Raw genomic sequence first — 15,168 nt, 5'->3', positions numbered from 1 at the left:
TATATATTGTTTCATATGAAAATGGTTCTGAAATATTTCCATTTATTAATTATATTATATGTTAATTATAATGTTTTACTTTTTGTATTGAAGAAGTGATCCACAGGTGTATTTGTAATGTGTAAGTTGATTTTTTAATAATAAAATAAAAGGTATAAACATTTCAGGGTGGGATATCAAATGTAATAAATCATTTGTTTGGGATTAAAAATAAGTAAATACTAATAATAAAACTGGATATTGATCCCAAGTTGGTGATAGCCACCATATTTTATTAAAAAACATAAATTATGTTACATGCATTTATTATATAAGTTATCTGAATTTGTTTGCAGCAAATAAAGAAAGAAAAGGGGGCTGATTGTATTTACAAGTATTATTGTCATCAGTGACAGATGTCAATATGTCTTCACAAATACATTTATGTGTATTCAAATATTTCCATAATATTCAATATTCACAATATAAAACTTTCATACTTATATATCATAGAAATTTACCAACTTTCTTATTTTTTTCTAGGTATCAGTGATCCCTGTTTGTGGACAAAAAGAGAACCGGCAACTCTTGGATGAAAAATGGGCCTTTCACGATGAATTAAGGGCGTTTAAGTTTTAGGGTGAATTAAGGGATGCTAAGGAGAACACTGGTATTGGATTCAGCGATTCTTTTCTACAGTATCTCATGTTTCTGTGCATAAGAAGAATACCAGAACCTTTTTCACTGACTTTCCAACTACCATGTGCAATATTATTGGGGCTATCCAGTATGTGATGATGACATTGATAACACTTGGATTTAATCTTTTTTTACCAGGATCTCTATTTTCTAATAAAAACAGACTTTACAAAATCAATAAAATTATATCGAGAAACAATAGACAACACATATTTATTATTTTCTTTTTCTATTATCATTATAAACCAATGATCAAATGATATTTGCATTGTGTTAATGTGTGTCTTACATTTAAACATTGTATTGTTACCATTTACAGTAATTTGTTGTTTTAACTGGTTTATTAATCAGGTTGAAAGTGATAGCCTTTGAAACTGTGCCTCTTGTCAAAGGTAACTGACACTGTTTTAGATTTGAAAGGAAGGAATCTTTTTATTTAACAATGCAATCAAGTCATTTTAATTACGGATATATAGAGTCCGACATGTTTAGGGATCACACAGATAATATTAGGGAGGAAACCTGCTGCTGTCACACAATGGATTACTCTTTCCGATTAACAATAAGGGATCTTTTATATGCATCAGCCCACAGACAGGATAATAAATAGTGTAGCCTTTGTTACACCAGTTGTAGAGCACTGGCTGGAATGAGAAATAGCCCTATAGGACCACCAACAGGAATCAATCCTAGATCGACTGCGTATTAAACTATGTCCTGGCCTGCATGGGATTAGGCGATTAAAATATTAATGGCAATTTTTATGTATATATATATAAAAAATAATGCTACAAAATGTTCTGAAGATGTAAAGCACAAAGGTGAGGGACCAAGTAAATTAAATTTGAGATGTATCCGGTTTAAAAGGCTAAGTTCTGTACTAATATTTAAAAAGGGACGCTGTAGCTAGAGGGAGAAATGTATGTGTGGTCATGGAACATGTATGGAAACTAAATTTAGGTTCCTCCATTTTAATACAATGTGTTAATATGTATCCGATATCAACAAGTTTAAGGAATAAAAAAGGACTTGATAAAATTAATAGTTTTAAAAGTTTTTGTAAAGTTTTCTAATAAGATACTTGCTTAAATTTATTGTTCATGAAAAGCCTTACAAATGAACCAGTAGACAAGTCTGATGTGTTATATATATATATATATAACTACTGTCTATATACTGTCTACTGGTTGTTCATTTGTAACAAATGTTCATATATATATATATATATATATATATATATATATATATATGTATGTGTATCTATATGTACATATATATGTATCTATATGTACATATATATGTATATGTATATATACATATATGCATATATATATATATATATATATATATATATATGGGTTATTTAAAATTGTTTAAAGAAATAATTTCCTTTAACAAAGTGTAGGCCAATTATTTCTTTTAAACAGTTTTAAATAAAAAATATAGGCTACTCGTTTTATTTTATTAGTTTTATTTGTGTGTGCGCGCGCTCGTTTGTAATGCTTTACTTGAAATATGGACCAGACGCTTTAAAAATACATGGACTAAAAATATTTATTCAGGTGAAAAGAAACTCTATACATGGCGGTCGCTTATATAAAATCAACAAATACATTATACGGTTGTCGTATATATAGCCTCATCACTACGAGTCTATTTTTCCGTATTTTTATGACTTTTGACAAGAAGACTTCCAAATTTTTAAAAAGAAGCGTGTCATGGAATTCCCTCGATCGTAAAAATTTTTTGATCATACAGTAACTAGGTTTGGTATTCCAAATGAATGTAATTTCCAGTTATAATGCATATTTAGAGAAACAAGGCCCACTAAATCCGTGATTGAGCTCCTTTGATGAGGAATACATATTGTTTCTCACTTATATACAATCATTATTAGTTGGAACTTTCTACGTTTACAAATTATAATTCAAACATATTATATGGTGCGTCCCATCCTTGATCGCTGCGTCAAGGACCCGGGACTCAGGGTCCGTGATAACCCTGAGTAATTTTAATATATATAAATATTAGTAATGATTTTTAACTAGAAAAACCCCCTACAAATATAACAGCAACATAATGAATTTAAAAGAAGAAAATAAAAAGCACAAATGAATAAATACATACATAAATAAATAATAAATATAAATTAATTTAAAAAAAAAATGTATATATACATTTTATATAAATAAATGTCACTGTAATGTACAATACAAAATCTAATAGTGACCATGTGACAGTAATGTATTCAAACTACAATTGTAAATATACTACTGCTAATAGTGATTGTGTGATTGTAAATATTCACTGTATAATAAGTTAAAAACAATTTTAAAAAGATCATTATTGGATAGTACAGCTACTGCATTCATTTCATTCATTCCCATTTATTTTCGTACTTATATTGAATTTAAAGGTTTAAACACGCTGTCCTGAGCACACATCTCAGCTATCTGGGCTGTATGTCCAAGAAATATATATTTGTGAAATCCATAACATAGTAATACTGTAAACGTTTCATCAAATAGGCTTTAAACCCAAAGAATTTTTTTTTTTTTTTTTTTTTAAATGTAAAATTTACCAGTTTAACTTAAAATATATGACAATAAAAATTATTGTCCTTTTTTAAAAAACCTGCAAAACGAACCAGCGCTGTACTTTCTTGTGGTGACGTATAGGGGCATCGCGTTTCTTCGTGTAGCGTTGGTACTGGTTAATAACAATGTCAGGATTGGACTCATGAGTAATCAAAATAAAGCTCTGTGGCATCAGATTTAGGAACAAATGTGTATTTTAGACCCAGTAGCTTGCAACATGTTGGTTGTCGATGATTGCCAAAGCACTACATAGACTTTCCTCTAGCCTCACCCCACATAACAATATCAATAAGGGGTAGGGCTGAAGGTGACTCGAGCTACACCGAGGCTGGTACAGCTATTGCATTGTAAATAATTGGTAAATAATATATGTATATAAAAATTATACATCGTGAACAATGCATTTAAAAATTATGTAGCCTACATTACTTGTAGAATGCAGAAAACTGCATTTTAGGACATCCAGTTTCCAAAACATTTCCGAAAGAGCATACTCCAGAACCCCGGCATTGTAACTCGGGTGCTTCACACTTCCGATCTCATCTTTTCCGATGTCCACTTGTTTCTGTCGTGCCTGCATATGCGCCTTCCACGAGTTTTGTATATTTTTGGTCAAACAGTATATTTTACAGAATACACACCAAACAAATGCAAACTTATCCCGTCCACCACTCAAGGACCGTTAAATTCTATTTTCAAAAACAACAGCGGGTTTTGGGCCCCATCTATTCGATATATCATCTGTGGGGCATGAAACAAGATGGAGCAAAAACACATCAGCCGAGTACTCTACCACTGAAATAAATAGATAACTTTTCCCGGGAATGTGTGTGTGCGTGTCCAAGTTAAAGCGCGTTAAAGGTGTGTGTATCCATAAGCGTATTAGTCTGGTCGTTGAAGGGTTTGACCTGGACAAAAATGGTATCGAAATTACTTTGTTATCAGTTGAAGCTTACTTTCTAGTAGAACAACATATCCAAAATCCGCTAAAATCTGCTTTGGGGATTTTATTTTTAGAAGCGGTTGAATTTGTTACCTTATATAGGACTATCCCAGTGCAATTGTGTGTGTGTATATATATATGGACATTGCTCAGTCTTAGGAGAGTACAACCTTCAATGAATATAAAGGCTATACAAGTACACTAGTCGGAATCATTGTAGTAATTAATTCCGTGAAGAAATGTACATGTACTTAACTTTTTTAAGCTTCCCTACTTATTTTCAAGGGATGGGGGATCCTAGGGGTCAACTGCACCCCAGTGCTGGAGCAAATCTTTGCATTCGGGAGAAAACGATGTAGACACTGGGGTAAATTAACTGGTCTGAATCCCAGGGTTTTCAATATTATTCAGTGTCATTTTAATCAGTTTACATAATGCTTCCATCACTTTAGTGGTACGGACTTTCAGTACATTCTTTCCGGTCTTCGGCACGTACTCCAGACACAACTTTTCCCCCCTCACTTGCATCAGAACGAACCTCTGGCCGTCAGACAGGACGTTGAACAACGGCACAGTGGAGATGTCAACGTCGTCCTGATAAGCTAACTGCTGTAGAACCAGTAGCTGGACGACAGCTTGTACAAACGCTTTCTTGTTCATGGTAGAAGACACTTTTGCTTCCATGCACCCAACTGGCTTGCCGCCGCGCGTCAAAAATAAGAAATCAAATTTACAGGTAGGTAGACAATTCAGTACAATTTGTGTCTCTGTTTTAAGAATGAGCCCCAGTTTCGGGCACATTTCCCTCAACATGGCTGACAGATGAATCCTGACGTCTGCTTCCGTGGCCAACACATTTTCGAGCGAGTGATTCGTGTTAGGCGCACAAAACATGTCCATAGTCTTCTGGGCGATCCTTTTCATTTCTTCCGACTGATCTACTCCGTCAGTATCAATAAGCAGCTGATCGATGTGTTCAAAATTGATGTATTTGCTGAACATTTCTAAAGTCCACTTGCTCCCACTTAATGACAGATCGTCACCGCTGTGGTCGTCGTTGAGAAGGTTCGTCATAAATATCTTCGATATGGACTGTCCAAAGGTCATACCTGAATGCTTGCCCACAGTTTTATATGGTTTTGGCGGTAGGTCTAAACGCGGCGTCAGATCAGACAGAAAACTTTCCCACCGTGGAAGTGGACCCGTTGTTTGTCTCACAGTTTCAGTATTGGAGTCCATTTCTGAAAATGCAGAGAAATACTTTAATATGTACAAGGGTGGGCGTAGGGTTTCCAATGACCGGAGGGAAGACCTCTGAAACCTCGAGATCCACCTTGATACCTGTTAAATGCACCCCAGTGTTTATACAGGATAAGAATGCAATACGGGTTTTTATGTTTGTTGTTTTGTTTTGTTGTTGTTTTGTGTGGGGCTTTGTTTGTTGTTTTTCTGTTTGTTTGTTGTTGTTGTTGTTGTTGTTGTTTTTTGTTTTTGTTTTTTTTGGGGGGGGGGTTTGCGCAGTAATTACTAACTAATTAACTAACAAAATCAATCATTTAATAAAATACAAATCATTAATTTAATTAAATCAACCAGAAAATCTTGTTTTGTTTTTAGTCATTTTTATTGTTTGAATTTGCGATGCGGCGTATGCAACGTATGCAACGCGACGTGCGTCTACGGGCTATTGGCATGCTGCAAACGGGCAGAAGTCAACGTGAAGTGGCCAACACCTTCAATGTTTCGAAGTCAGTCATTAGCAGACTATGGAACAGGTGCCAACAAACCCGAAATGTTGACAATCGACCCCGGAATAGGTGCCAACAAACCCAAAATGTTGACAATCGACCCCGTTCAGGTCGTCTCAGGGCAACGACAGGAGTAGGCCTACAGGATCGATTCATCCGTAACCAGGCTGTAAGAAATCGAGCTCAAACGGCAAATCAAATTGTTGCAAACCTTCATCAGTGCAATCAATGTATGTGGTATTTTTAAGATCACATACTTTATGAAAGAAAGAAAGAAATGTTTTATTTAACGACGCACTCAACACATTTTATTTACGGTTATATGGCGTCAGACATATGGTTACGGACCACACAGATTTTGAGAGGAAATCCGCTGTCGCCACTTCATGGGCTACTTTTCCTATTAGCAGCAAGGAATCTTTTATTTGCGCTTCCCACAGGCAGGATAGCACAAACCATGGCCTTTGTTGAACCAGTTATGGATCACTGGTTGGTGCAAGTGGTTTACACCTACCCATTGAGTCTTGCGGAGCACTCACTTAGGGTTTGGAGTCGGTATCTGGATTAAAAACCCCATGTCTCGACTGGGATCCGAACCCAGTACCTACCAGCCTGTAGACCGATGGCCTAACCACGACGCCACCGAGGCCGGTACATACTTTATGAATTTAATAACTTTGTAAATGAGATGTAAATTAATCGAGGTCACGGCACTAGGTTTATTGACATTTAAGCAAACGTACTAGGGTGACACTCCATACTTGAAATGTTTTATTTAAAGGGGCACGCCATAGTTGTTAACCATTACGCCGTTGTTTGTCGCTGTTAAACCCATTTTCTCACAAATAAAATTGCACTTTACTTACATTTTATTATTTAGAATATACATTTCCATTCACCTGAAGTGTTTTTTGGTAATCCTAGTAATCCTGGTCTTTGTAATACCACAAAATGCATTTTTCGTATTTCTTAAAAACGCACGCGCGTCTGAGAAAAAAACCGTTGAGCAGACAAGGTCTAATCTATTTTTAGAGGGGATCTTCCCGTTTCAATGTCACAGACGTTGGTATACCACGTGACCGTTATCATTTTTGTTCGGTTTGTATTGAGTTTAAAAAATGATACTTTTGTCACTGGATGCAGATCGTTCGGACTCATTTCCAAACAAATAACCTCACCACTGTGGCGCCTTATTGAAGGTAAAATGCATATTTTGGAAATGAACAAACAGTATCTGACTTTATGCAAATTTCTGGAAAATTTGCAAACTGTTACAAACACTGAAAGGTTTGTAGAAGGAGATAACACTCCATTCGACACTGTTGTTGAAAACGATGACATAGTTCATAAAGAATTGGTCAAGCCAAGTTCAAGTGACAGCCTTACTGCTGCCGTCATTCAAGTGTTATGCAAAAGCATGTTAACACTTTTACAAAGACAACTTGTAGACCAGCTTCCTGGTGGAAAATATGCCGAATTTTCTGCAGAATTACAACGGGAAACTGCGTCAGTTATGAAACATAACAAGTTGCCTGAGGTTTTTTTTGGACAGGTTGATTTTCTTCTCAGATACAGACCAAATGCTTCGATACTTTGCAATGAAGCATTTTTAATGTTTTCACATAACAAGACTGGGCAATGGTTACAGCGTTTGCCACAGGTTGAGCGTGATACTTTAATCAATGACTCCAGAAAACATGGACAGGAAATTAAAAAAGAATTCAATAAAAGGTTGTTGAGCATAAAAATTGCCCGTCAGGAAGCACTTAGGCAGAAAGAAGAAATGATCAAAATGAAACAAGAGAAGAAACTTAGAGAAAAAGAAGAATTGACAAATATGATTTCATTTTATGGACTTTGGCAGTCAGATAGCAATGTTACAAACAAGTTGGCAGAGATAAGTACTGCTACTGAAAAAAAGAAAGCACTTAAAAGTGCAGCTGAATTTCAGAAATCGACACAGCCTGATGCCTTTTCATTTAGTGGCAAAGATGAGAATGGTAAACCAAGGCAGTTTCCCATTAAAAAACTTGAAACAAAACTACGTGCTCTCATTAATGAAGCATTTAAAAGGCCAAATCAAAGAGAGAAACATTTGTCTGATAAACCTTTACTTGTAGACAGACGAATTGAGCACACATTTTCTGATGGAAGAAAGTACATTGGAAAAGTTATATCTTTTGTACCTGGTTACCCCAATTGGTACAATGTAAAATATGATGACTTTGAAAACCTCTATGTATATGACCTTTTAATGGACTATGCATGTGGTGACTTGCACTTGATTACATAAAAATATTTTTTTATTGAATACATTATTGTGTATGCACATACCATAGGTTTGTGTCGTGGGAATTATACAAGAGGACTATAGACTATGGATGGGGGGGCAGTTGAAACATATCCTCAGGAATTAAGGGCTTTAGATGTTGATTAAGTATGATGAACACTGGGAAACGAGCCACTGCGGATCCAGACACATTAAATTGTTACTTTATCATTACTGACAGAAACATTGTATGCCATTTATGTAAATAGTACTTTATTAAAAATGATTGATATTAATACTCATTATGTGAGAGAAAAAAATAATTTAGAAATGTCTGTTTGCATTAATGGGCATTGCAGTGAAAGGTATTCGAATTATGTTATGGATATATACAAGTATGTTTATTAAATTAACTTTGCTGAACACTTTGGGAAAGGAGCAACTGCAGATTCAAAACCATAGAAGTGTTGGTTCATCATCATTGAAAGAACAAACATTATATGTTATATATCAATATGTTACATTTATTAGCCATGATTGACATTAATATTCATTAAGTTATGTTATAATTTCCAAAGCTTCTGCTTTTCATGAATGGGCTTTGCAATGAAACAGCATTAATTGATGTTAAGTTATGTTATTACATATAGCTTCAATGAAAACATTGGGAAACATGTTACATTTATTAATTTTAATTGCAAGTGATAGTCATTAAGTAACAAAGTAATTAATTAAAAAAAAAAATCCTTTCCTTGAATTAATGATAAATGTGATCCATTTACAATAATAATTGTAAAAGTACCATTAAAATATGTAACAACATTATCAGTAATCAGGGATGCCTGTTGCCAAATATGCCTTATAAAGTTGTACATATTGTTATAACCAGTATGAAATATATAATGTTAGATTGTTCATAGTATAGGCATATTGTATTATAAATTATTCATCAGTGACAAGTGATGACAACCTTTCAGTAGCATTACAGTTTCATAATTTGTTAGTTAAATTTGTACTTGAATGTCTATACTGTGTTAATTACTACATTTCTGTTTAGAAACAAAAGTAAGGGAATAACTCCAATTCTCTGATTCCCATGCAAGAGAAATATGATAACTGTACTTTGTAAATATTTCTTTCAGTAATCCTGTTAAAATTAATAGGAAAAATGGGAAACCAGATTATTTTCATTACATAAGAAAAGTACATTGATTTGTATCAATATTTAATAGGGAAATAGTTCTCACAAGGGATATACACGTGACAGACATTGCGTATCATGTTAATGAATACATTTTTTTTTTGTAAATATCTATTAAAAAATATTGTATTTCATTGAAATGTTTTATTGAAAAAAATACTCAATATGCCTTATAAGTTGTACATACTGTTATAACCAGTGTAAAATGTATCATTTTAGATTTTTCAAAGTATAGTCACATTCTGTTATAAATTATTATTCAGTGACAACTGATGACAACCTTGCAGTAGCATTACAATTTAATAATTTGTTACTGAAATTTCTAGTTAAATACTGTGTTAATTATTAACTTTCTGTTTGGAAACAGAAGTAAGGGAATCACTCAAATTTTGTGATTCCCATGTAAATGTAACATCATCACTGTAATTTCTAGACATTTCTGTCAGTAATCCTGTTAAAATTAATAGGAAAAATGGGAAATGTGAATGTTTTTTTGTTATCAGCAAAGTACATTGATTTGTATCAATTTTTAATAGGGAAAGAGTTCTCACACGGGATATACATGTGACACACTTTGCATATCTTGTTAGTAAATATATGTATTTTTAATTATCTATTGAAACATCTTGTATTTACTTAAAATGTTTTGTTGAAGACAATTCTCGATATGCCTTATGACTTGTACATATTGTTGTAACCAGTATAAAATGTATAAATTTAGATTGTTCATAGTATAGTCATATTCTGTTATAAATTATTATTCAGTGACAACTGATGACAACCTTGCAGTAGCATTACAATTTAACAATTTGTTAGTTAAATTTCTAGTTAAATGTTTATACTGTGTTAATACTACATTTATGTTTAGAAACAGAAATAAGGGAATCACTCCAATTTTTTACTTGTACTGCATACACTAGAATGGGGAAGCAATAATTTTAATAAAGTAGAATAAACAGCATTCGTGATCCTGTAACTGTATTATTTATACACATTTGATAAATTAAGAAAATAGCGTTTACAAATGTTGACGAGCTATTTTTTACAATTAACCAAGTGCGATTGCGGATTATAGGTATATATTTTGAAACAGAGTAGGTTTAATAATATTTTTTAAATAATAACTTTATTTAAAATAGGTGTTAATTTATGATGATTAATAGAACATGCTGTCGCACTGCTGTACAAAGGGACGCAACTTTTTATAAATTGTCCAGAAATAAGGGAATCACTCCAATTTTCTGAATCCAATATAAGTGAAAAATTATCACTGATGATGCCATTAAAAATAGAAAGAGCAGATGAAAATCAATTTATAGGCAGCCATTAATCAACAAAAAATCAACAAGCATTGTTTATTGGAAGTTCGATACCCGACGACAATTGATTTGATAGCCAGCGAAAAATCACCAGGTGCCGTCTATTAATTACATCCCTGATCTCTGTACATTGTATATATTTCTGTCAGTGATCCCGTTAAAATTAAGATGAAAAAGGGGAAAGCTGAATATTTTCATTTCATAAGCAAAGTAAATTTATTTGTATAAATATTTAATAGGGAAATAGTTCTAACAAGGGATATACATGTAACATACATTGCATTTCTTGTTAGTAAATATAATGTTTTGTAATTATCTTTTATAATATATTGTAATTAATTAAAATGTTTTGTTGAAAACAATACTCAATATGCCTTATAAGTTGTACATATTCAGGGGACAATATTTCAAAATCTGAGGTAACCAGAAGTCAGTTCACGTGGTTTTTACCTAGGTAACCAATTGTTCGGTTACGTGAATTATATTTGCGTAACCCATGGGTTATCTGATCGGTTACCTCAAAATTACGTTGAAATTATATTTTAAATACATAGTTTTTAGCTGAAACATAAAGTTAAAACAAATACAAAAGAAAACCTTTTACCAAAAAAACCACAAATGTCTAAAGTTAACAATATTATAAAAGAACTGAATATTAGCCCCAGTACTGAAACAAAATACAGGTGTGTAGCCAGAAATATTCTTAGAATTACGCACTCCAAAGGCGTGCCCGAGCGGGGGGATTCGGGGGGCCTCCCCCTGTGAACATTTTGAAACTCAGGACGCCTGTAGATGCATTTTTTAAAATCTTTTTTCGAGTCAATTTTAAGAGGTCTATTTTATAGAACAATTACAGACAGCCTCGAGCTATTCCCAGATTTTGTTTTTCAATTATGCACATGCGTACTGTGCGTAATGGGCGGTACGCCTTTGAAATAGATAAATACTCATTTGTAGGGATTCCTTTTTGCGATTTGCAGTGGCTATACTACTTTCACTTCATCGATGTTACTTATATACTTTGGATTCCTGTTTACGTTAAAACTGTTTTTAACATATGTAAAATTATAGCCAATCCAATAGTGTGTCTACATATATTCCTTTAGAGATAAAATAGCAGCAGAAAATTTAGCCATCCCAAGCGGTCCGAGCACATTGTTTTAAAACTGTAGACTGGTCGCAAGTTACAACTGTTGCAATATAACGTTGTTTACTGGTTTGCTGCGCAACAAGTATCTAAAAATCAGTCTAAAACATTTGTCGGAATACCAGTAGTATGTCTGCATGAATAAACTTCCTGTAATCGTGAAGTTTGCAAGTTTTAATTTCTGAACGTTTACAGGTCATGACGTAACCGATTTGCGGTTCGCGTAAATTTAATTTTGCGTAACCAACACGCGAACAGAACAGCGGTTCGCGTGAAATATTGTGCCCTGCATATTGTTAATCGTATAATCAGTATAAATTGTATAATTTTACATTGTTCATAGTATAGTCAAATTCTGTTATACATTTTTATAATATAACATATAATTATACATATAACACTCATGAACTGCCAGCACATGCTGTATTGCTATTAAAAAGTACTTTGAATTGTTATTGTTCATCTTCATTGTTTTCATTTTCTACAAGAATGCTTATAATGCTTACAAACTTCAATTTCTCCCTAAGGTAATTGTTTGTTTCAATGTGTAATAAAGTCAAAATGACCTGTTACATATGTACATGTGTACTGAGGAATAAATCGTGCAGAAAATACTTGACTGGGTGACAGTGCCTGTCAACAGTGCTTGTCAACAGTGCTAACTGTCTATATTTGCATTGCTAATGATATGGGCAACATTTCAAAGTGTTGCAGTAACATTAACCAGAAGTCGGTCAATGCAAATTTAATCCGCATATAGTTATATTGAGTTAATTACCACAAACTTGCATCAGTTAATTTAAAAAATTGTAAACATTCACCATGTAATAGATTGACAGTTTACATGAATTTACAGTTACATAACTGATGTGCAAAATGAAGAATGCTGTGGATAAAGTATTATATTAATTCTTTTACAATATTGGAGCCAATGCAGTGTAAAAATTGAAGCAGTAAATGTTGATTTTAAAGGATAGTGATTACGGCCAGTTCATATTTAACATTAAATTAATTGCTGGTGCTATCAGTTTTTTCAAACATATAATAATGCATACCTTTCACAGTTCCCATATATGTTAGAATACAGGAAAATGTATCGTACTTAAATAATGGTGAGTTGATATAATTAATGTTTCATCTATGTTTCATATTTCTGTTGCCAGAGTTCACTTTAAGTTCAGGTTAATATTTATGAAGACACAATCATTGTCCAAGTTTAAAATGTGATTCATAATTGTTTAGAATTTGTTGTAAGTTTAAAATTTATGTCAATTGGGTATCAAATCATTTGATTTACTTGAAAATTAGTTATGCATGTACTTGATGTTCTGCAATTACCAAAATATTGTGTTGTATTATTATTATATTTTATATGTACAGTAATTTATATATATATATATATATATATATATATATATATATATGATCAATAATAAAAAAATTCAAATGTTTAAAAATAACATTTCATTTCAATGATATATTTATAGCTATAGCTATATATAAAGCTTTGCAATGTTGTATCTGATAGCAGAGAGAATTTAAAGTGTCAAAATGTCACTCTACCTCTGAAACAGTAGAATGCCCCGTCTGTGAATTAAGTAATCATAACATGACATAGGCTATACAGTGTCATGTAAGTTAATTTATTTAAAAGATGTTATATCATAAATATTTACTTCAGCATTTACATATTAATTCATTAATTGTAATCAGTTATGACCATATATACAATGCACATATATGCATAAAATTAAATAATGTAAGTGAGACATCATATTGTCTCTTGGGATGGGTCCCAAGTTTAAATTATAGCCAATTATACTTTGGATTAAAAAAATCCTTTTCAACTTTTCAGGTGCGCTTCTATTACGGCGATTAAACATCAAGAAATATACAGAAGATGAAAAAAATTGGACTACAGGTAAGTACAAATATATAGGAAACTATAGTATTTAAGAATTAAATTAAATTAAACAATTCTGAATTTAGCGAGGTGGGGTCAAATTTTAGCAAAAAATCGAACACTTGCTTTTGCATTACCTGGTCACGTGATATGTTTACACATGTTCGCGTGAGAATTCATAACATCAAATTACTATTTTTTTATTTTTTTTATTTAATTGAGGTCCATTTGCATTTGTTTGCACAATTTTTTTTTTTACATTATGACATTTAAAAAAATGCTTGCTCTATGCTACATAAATTTAGTTCATAAAAATAAACTACATTCGATAAAAACTAAAGAAAATAATTAATAAACCCCAATATAAAAACAATAGCCTGAAAAAGAAAAAAGAGAAACGAACCTTGCGTAGACCTGAATGTGGTAATTTAATAAAGATTTCTAGTTCTGGCTAATTTTTTTATTTTGTAGCGAACTTTTATACCGGAAGTTATCGATGGTAAAACGCAAAAGATATCAAGGGAGACAATCTTTATTTCTTTGGTAAATGTGTGTTTTAATTAGAGCACCAGCTTAAATCTATCGACATTGTCATAATGCCAATAATTAGCTGATTAACAGTATATCGTATAAATATTACGAACGGACCCCGTTGTATATGAACATAACTTACTATACATAATTATCATTTATTTCAAATGTTTATTAATTTGTTGGGGTTTTTTTTCATATCAAATAAAATTACTATTTTTCCTTACTCTGGAAATAAAACATCTAATAATAATATGTCTTGCTTTCTAGCAATAATGCATAAATGTGGTTGGTTTTAATGTATAACCTCTGGTTGTTTTATATGCTTGTTTTGTATGTTTGTTGTTGTTTGTTGGGGTTTTTTTTTGTTGGGTTTGGGGTTGGGTTTTTAAAAATTATTTTGTGTGTGTGTTTTTGGCGGGGAGTAACTTCTGCATCTGTATACAAGTACCGTACTCAACTTTTGCTTACCATACATCAACCCTGATACCTTTGTGGTGACATATGTTACGTGCACGTACACACTAACTTAAAAAGTACAACATTTGTGACCAAAGTCTTAACTTACTTTCATTGAAAAGTAAAAAAAATTTCAAACAAATTTATTTTTTAAAATTTAAAATGTTATTTCTTTTAAAATAGAGTCACCCCAAAGCTTTCGGCCTAATTGTCAGCATTTCTAAAATATGTTCTCAATAGGCCTTTCATGTAATTTTAGACATGAAACCATAACTGGTTTTTCTAACTACCAACATGTTGAAGCTTGCATTCAAGAAGACAGACTTACTTCTTCTACATGATATAGTGCCACCTCAACTAATAGAAACTTAAT

At 32.5% G+C, this 15,168-nt stretch overlaps 2 protein-coding genes across 2 annotated transcripts in view; one reads left to right on the top strand and one right to left on the bottom strand.

Annotated features, from left to right (window-relative positions):
• Positions 1–15,168, top strand: part of LOC121379511 — a 52,569-nt gene that overhangs the window by 19,471 nt on the left and 17,930 nt on the right. Inside the window, exon 2 of the mRNA XM_041508155.1 lies at positions 13,758–13,823. The gene's annotated coding sequence lies outside the window, so the exon portion shown is untranslated. The remainder of the gene's footprint in view (positions 1–13,757; positions 13,824–15,168) is intronic.
• LOC121378505 lies at positions 2,620–14,524 on the bottom strand. The gene is made up of 2 exons (XM_041506706.1): positions 14,209–14,524; positions 2,620–5,459 (listed from the first exon to the last, which is right to left on the bottom strand). Exon 2 carries the CDS (start codon positions 5,455–5,457, stop codon positions 4,591–4,593), a length of 867 nt encoding a protein of 288 aa, XP_041362640.1. The 5' UTR covers positions 5,458–5,459; positions 14,209–14,524; the 3' UTR covers positions 2,620–4,590.

Source organism: Gigantopelta aegis, chromosome 8, assembly GCF_016097555.1.
Source record: "Gigantopelta aegis isolate Gae_Host chromosome 8, Gae_host_genome, whole genome shotgun sequence".
NCBI classification, from domain to species: Eukaryota; Metazoa; Mollusca; class Gastropoda; order Neomphalida; family Peltospiridae; genus Gigantopelta; species Gigantopelta aegis.
The sequence above is the reverse complement of the archived record's forward strand: the minus strand, read 5'-3'. Positions and strand labels throughout refer to the sequence as shown.

Bases quoted from the DNA above. Each gene is read 5' to 3' on its own strand.
- LOC121378505 (XM_041506706.1), bottom strand. From the start codon at position 5,457: ATGGACTCCAATACTGAAACTGTGAGACAAACAACGGGTCCACTTCCA.